Genomic DNA, 6000 nt, shown 5'->3' on the forward strand with positions numbered 1-6000 from the left:
CGCTCCTATTTTCACAATAACGCACTCAAATTTATGCATGGCAAACTTACACATTAGCTTTCAAAATTATCTAGTAAGTTCAGTTTGGCTTAACAGAAAAAAACCCTCAAATGATTGCTTGCAGCTTTAAAGGTTATTTGTTTAAATGTGTCTGCCTAAATGTGTTCTCTGTTATGGAACATGAATGGGTAATTTTCTGCGTTTTATGTACATAGTACAGATGGAAGGGAAGGCTTCATAAAGTTGGATGGTGTGGTTCACTCTCATTTATTTCAATTGGCAGCATAGTAGTGTGCTATGTCTTGATGATTTACACATTGTTTTTTAAGCCCGTAACCCCCATGTAAAACATGAAGTGCCTGTAACCATGCATATTTAGTTAGCAAGGTGATGAACCTAAACAACATCTCAGACCGCCAGCATTCATTCAAATGCTCTGACCTTAGTTACAACAAGGGCTTGGTAGAGGAAAACACTTCCTCTGGACTTCCCAACTGGAAGCTCACACCTACCACATAACATTACTATCCTAAACATCTGGATAAACAGGGTCTGATTAGGAACAGTCAACATGGATTTGTGCCTGGAAGGTCATGTTTGACTAATCTTCTTGAATTTTTTGAAGATGTTACTCGGGAAATTGATGAGGGTAAAGCAGTGGATGTTGTGTATATGGACTTCAGTAAGGCCTTTGACAAGGTTCCTCAAGGAAGGTTGGTTAAGAAGGTTCAATGGTTGGGTATTAATGGTGGAGTAGCAAGATGGATTCAACAGTGGCTGAATGGGAGATGCCAGAGAGTAATGGTGGATGGTTGTTTGTCAGGTTGGAGGCCAGTGACGAGTGGGGTGCCACAGGGATCTGTGTTGGGTCCACTGTTGTTTGTCATGTACATCAATGATCTGGACGATGGTGTGGTAAATTGGATTAGTAAGTATGCAGATGATACTAAGATAGGTGGGGTTGCGGGTAATGAAGTAGAGTTTCAAAGTCTACAGAGAGATTTATGCCAGTTGGAAGAGTGGGCTGAAAGATGGCAGATGGAGTTTAATGCGGATAAGTGTGAGGTGCTACATCTTGGCAGGACAAATCAAAATAGGACGTACATGGTAAATGGTAGGGAATTGAAGAATGTAGGTGAACAGAGGGATCTGGGAATAACTGTGCACAGTTCCCTGAAAGTGGAATCTCATGTAGATAGGGTGGTAAGAAAGCTTTTGGTGTGCTGACCTTTATAAATCAGAGCATTGAGTATAGAAGTTGGGATGTAATGTTAAAATTGTACAAGGCATTGGTGAGGCCAATTCTGGAGTATGGTGTACAATTTTGGTCGCCTAATTATAGGAAGGATGTCAACAAAATAGAGAGAGTACAGAGGAGATTTACTAGAATGTTGCCTGGTTTCAGCAACTAAGTTACAGAGAAGGTTGAACAAGTTAGGGCTTTATTCTTTGGAGCGCAGAAGGTTAAGGGGGGACTTGATAGAGGTTTTTAAAATGATGAGAGGGATAGACAGAGTTGACGTGGAAAAGCTTTTCCCACTGAGAGTAGGGAAGATTCAAACAAGGGGACATGACTTGAGAATTAAGGGACTGAAGTTTATGGGTAACATGAGGGGGTACTTCTTTACTCAGAGAGTGGTAGCTGTGTGGAATGAGCTTCCAGTGAAGGTGGTGGAGGCAGGTTCGTTTTTTATCATTTAAAATAAATTGGTAGTTATATGGATGGGAAAGGAATGGAGGGTTATGGTCTGAGCGCAGGTATATGGGACTAGGGGAGATTATGTGTTCAGCACGGACTAGAAGGGTCGAGATGGCCTGTTTCCGTGCTGTAATTGTTATATGGTTATATTTATTATATGGTTAAACACTAAGTACTACCTTGCACATCCGGGTGGAACTGCCCAACACTACTAGACATGTCGTTCTCCACTACAGACCATATCAAGCAGAAAAAAATCTTAATTTCAACTATACTGAGCCAGTTGCGTAGAGGCACACCGCATGGAAACGGGTCAAACTAATCTTCTCTCCCATCTACTGATCCCATCTGCCTACATGAGGACAGCAGCCTCCCATGCTTGCCCATTTAAGTATCCATCCTCTTAAACGAGGTCATTGCATCTGACTGCACCACCTCCACGCACGCTCCACATTTTCAAGCAAGTCAAAGCAAGATTTTCTTTGTACAAGTACCTCACTGTACTTGTGCATATGGCAATAAACTTGACTTGACTCAACATATCAAGCACTCTGCATTGAACTATACTAAAAAGGCATCTCCTAAACTGAATTTACCAAACCACACCAGAGGCTCAAATTCAACATTTAACAAAATGCCTGAGACAGGTTGAAGTGTATTTCCCCATCGGTCACCCTACATAATTACAGCTCATCCATAATGCCGTTTCCCACATCACATCTCATCCCGTATTCATGCATCTCACCGACTTCTGGGACAATGCCTACATTTAAACTTAAATTTCCTATTCTACCCAAATCCTTTACTATTCCCATGTCACTAAAATGTCCTTCAGATCTTTCAGTCCCAGCCTGATACACCTTCCCACACAAGATCCCAAAGGTCCTCCTATTCTGGCCTCATGGGTCCTCCCAGTTTTCATCACTCCACCAGTCATGGGCTCAACACTCTAGATCCCTTGAACTGCCTCCCTAACCTTCTCTGTCTTACACCGCCAGAGACCCGGGTTTGATCCTGATTATGAGTGCTATCTGAATTCTCCCCAGGACCATGTGAGTTTTCCCCGGGTGCTCTGGTTTCCTCCCCCACTCCAAAGACGTACAGGTTTGTAGGTTAATTGGTCTGGTAAAATTGTAAATTGTCCCCAGTGTGCGTAGGATAGTGCTAGTGTCAAGGGATCACTGGTCGGCACGGCAGGATGGGCAGAACGGCCGGGTTCTGCACTGTATCTCTATATCTTTATCTCGAAACTAAACTAAAAACTAGTCCATTTTTGATCAACAATGATCATCAAACTGATGACACTGTTGTGTTGTATGACCTTGAATGCTTGCTACATTGACATGCTTGTTGTCAAAGCTATTGATTTATTAATAGCAATACTTAATCGAAAAGCAATATTTAATCGAAAGACTTTTAAAACTCGACGATTTCCTCACCAAATCAGCCACTTTGGCCAAGTCGATCATTGAGTTAATATCGTTGCCACACTCAATAATGGAGAGCCGCCGCTTCTTGCCTGTTGAAAACAAAACCATGTAATGATGAACGCAAACTAAAGACGAGCGAAAGCCAAATCCACATACAATAAAAACAATCAGAACCTTATTCTCAAAGGTGGAAATGTCAAAGACTAGAGGGCAGAGCTGCAGGATGCGAGGGTCAAAGTTCAAAGGAAAGTATGTGGCAAGATTTGTTTCCACACAGGGTGCCTGGATCGTATTGCCAGGGTAGTGGTGGAGACACATACAAAATCACAGTTTAAGAGGCTTTTAGTTACGCTCGTGGATATGGAGGGATATGGATCACGTGCAGGCAGATGAGATTAGTTTAACCTGGCATCATGTTCGGCATGGACATTGTGGGCCAATGTACTGCTCTACATTCTAGAATATGTGCTGTTTCCACGTGGATGAACCCATGAGATCAATCCATGAAGTAATTATCCTGTGGACAAGGATGTACACTAACTGGAAAATCAGAAACGGAGACAGTTGCTGAAGAGTTACTTTACATTGGGCTTCATGCTGGAGGTTGCCAGAGACAGGAAGGAAATGTGAAGGAAAAAGCCAGCAAGGTATACGACTCACTGCCCCAAATAAACCCAGCGGGGCAGTCAGCATCTGTGGAGGGACTTCCTTGTGCATTGAAGCTGCTGCATCAATGTAGAATATTCTGGAAACACTCAATCCTGGTCATTTATTTACCTCAAATCATTTATTTTAAGTGATATTCACAATTGCAGACTCACCTGCAATGATAGTGACTGGCCCCCTGATCTCTGTCAACTTTTGCTTGGTGAAGTTCTGAATCAGACACCGGATTAAAGTACTCTTTCCCACTTTAGGGGGTCCCACCACAACAACAACAATGGGCGGCGGCTCCAGCGGTGTCCGGTCAACCAGAGGGACGTGATGCTTTTTAGTTTTCAAGTCCTGCGCTCTGTTAAAGATGAGATTGAATTAAATGGTTTACTGTTTTTACACATCTGTTTTACAATGTGTGATCAATTACTGCAGAGATTACTTATTCTAGGATAAGGTGTAAACAGTTCAATTAAATAACAGCCTTCCTTAAATGCATCTAACTACCTTGTACTACCTTGTAACTACCAAAGATTACTGGTCTTAAGCAGTACTGTCGCACTGACCTCTGCAGTCATGAAGACCCTTGAAAGGATTGTGCTGGCCAAACTGAAAAATATCATGACCCTCTGCAGTTTGCATATCTGGCCAATATCAGTCAACCTGGGCCTGCACTTCATGCTCCAGCACCTAGACCGCCGGGGACCTATGCGAGGGTGTTGTTTGTTGATTTTAGCTCTGCATTCAACACCATTGTGCCAGAGCTACTACACTCCAAACTTTCTGCATTGACTGTGCCTGAACCCCTCTGTCGGTGGATCACCAGGTTCCTAACAGACAGGAAGCAGCATGTCGGACCCGCAAACCCTCAGCATAGGAGCACCGCAAGGCTGCGTACTCTCCCCTCTCCTTTACTCTCTCTACACCAACGACTGCACCTCCACTGACTCCTGGATCAGTCCAATCAGGGTTGTGTTGTCTGCAAACTTGTGAATCTTGATAAAGATTCACAAGTTTGCGGACAACACAACCCTGATTGGACTGATCCAGGATAGGGAGGAATCTGCCTACAGACAGGAAGTGACACAGCTGGCGTCCTGGTGCCATCGCAACAACCTGAAGCTCAATGCTCTTAAGACAGTGGAATTTATTGTGGACTTTAGGAGAGCTCCCCCTCCCCTCACCATCAACACCACCACAAATAGCACCTAAAGGGCCTGTCCCACTTTCGCGACCTTTACAGATGACTGCCAGCAAGTCGCCGAAAATTTCAACATGTTGAAAATTCAGCGGTGACCAGAAAGACGCTACGACGCTCACGATCATAGACCTCTCACAATAGACAATAGGTGCAGGAGGAGGCCATTCGGCCCTTCGAGCTATTCAATGTGATCATGGCTGATCATCCCCAATCAGTACCCCGTTCCTGCCTTCTCCCCATATCCCCTGACTCCGCTATTTTTAAGAGCCCTATCTAGCTCTCTCTTGAAAGCATCCAGAGAACCTGCCTCCACCACCCTCTGAGGCAGAGAATTCCAGACTCACCACTCTCTGTGAGAAAAAGTTTCCTCGTCTCCGTTCTAAGTGGCTTACTCCTTATTCTTAAACTGTGGCCCCTCGTTCTGGACTCCCCCAACATCGGGAACATGTTTCCTGCCTCTAGCATGTCCAAACCCTTAACAATCTTATATGTTTCAATGAGAACACCTCTCATCCTTTTAAACTCCAGAGTGTACAAGCCCAGCCGCTCCATTCTCTCAGCATATGACAGTCCCCCCATCCCGGGAATTAACCATGTAAACCTACCTCACGACCATACAGGCTTTAAGGTCTGATTGAATGGCTCGAAGGGCCGAATGGCCTACTCCTGCACCTATTGTCTATTGTGAGAGGTCTCCTATGGTCGTGAGAGGTCTCCAAAGAGTCATAGCGTCTTTCTGGTCACCGCTGAATTTGCAACAATTTCGGCGACCCATCACGGGTGCCGGCAGTCACCTGTAATGGTCGCGAAAGTGGGACAGGCCCTTAAGAGATCGATCTCTTAGGTAGGCATAATTCTCCCGTGCATTTCATCCGCGGTACATGTATTGCGTGCAGCTCACGTGCCGTCGACGCTGCCTCAAGCCTTCAATCACAACGGACTATAAAGGCAGCTGAAATTCTGCCTTTGCACCATGGACTGCGCACATGTGTGCTGCTCATGCGCACCAGCCTACT

At 44.6% G+C, this 6000-nt stretch overlaps 1 protein-coding gene across 1 annotated transcript in view; it reads right to left on the minus strand.

Annotated features, from left to right (window-relative positions):
• bms1 (BMS1 ribosome biogenesis factor) overlaps positions 1-4161 on the minus strand; it is a gene marked incomplete at its 5' end in the record, with an annotated part of 100063 nt that extends 95902 nt beyond the window's left edge. Inside the window, 2 exons of the mRNA XM_033012868.1 lie at positions 3139-3218; positions 3951-4161. Coding sequence (XP_032868759.1) covers positions 3139-3218; positions 3951-4161 — 291 coding nt within the window. The remainder of the gene's footprint in view (positions 1-3138; positions 3219-3950) is intronic.
• Positions 4162-6000: the final 1839 nt, after the last annotated feature.

The sequence above is a fragment of the Amblyraja radiata genome, chromosome 37 (genome assembly GCF_010909765.2).
Source record: "Amblyraja radiata isolate CabotCenter1 chromosome 37, sAmbRad1.1.pri, whole genome shotgun sequence".
Lineage (NCBI taxonomy): Eukaryota > Metazoa > Chordata > Chondrichthyes > Rajiformes > Rajidae > Amblyraja > Amblyraja radiata.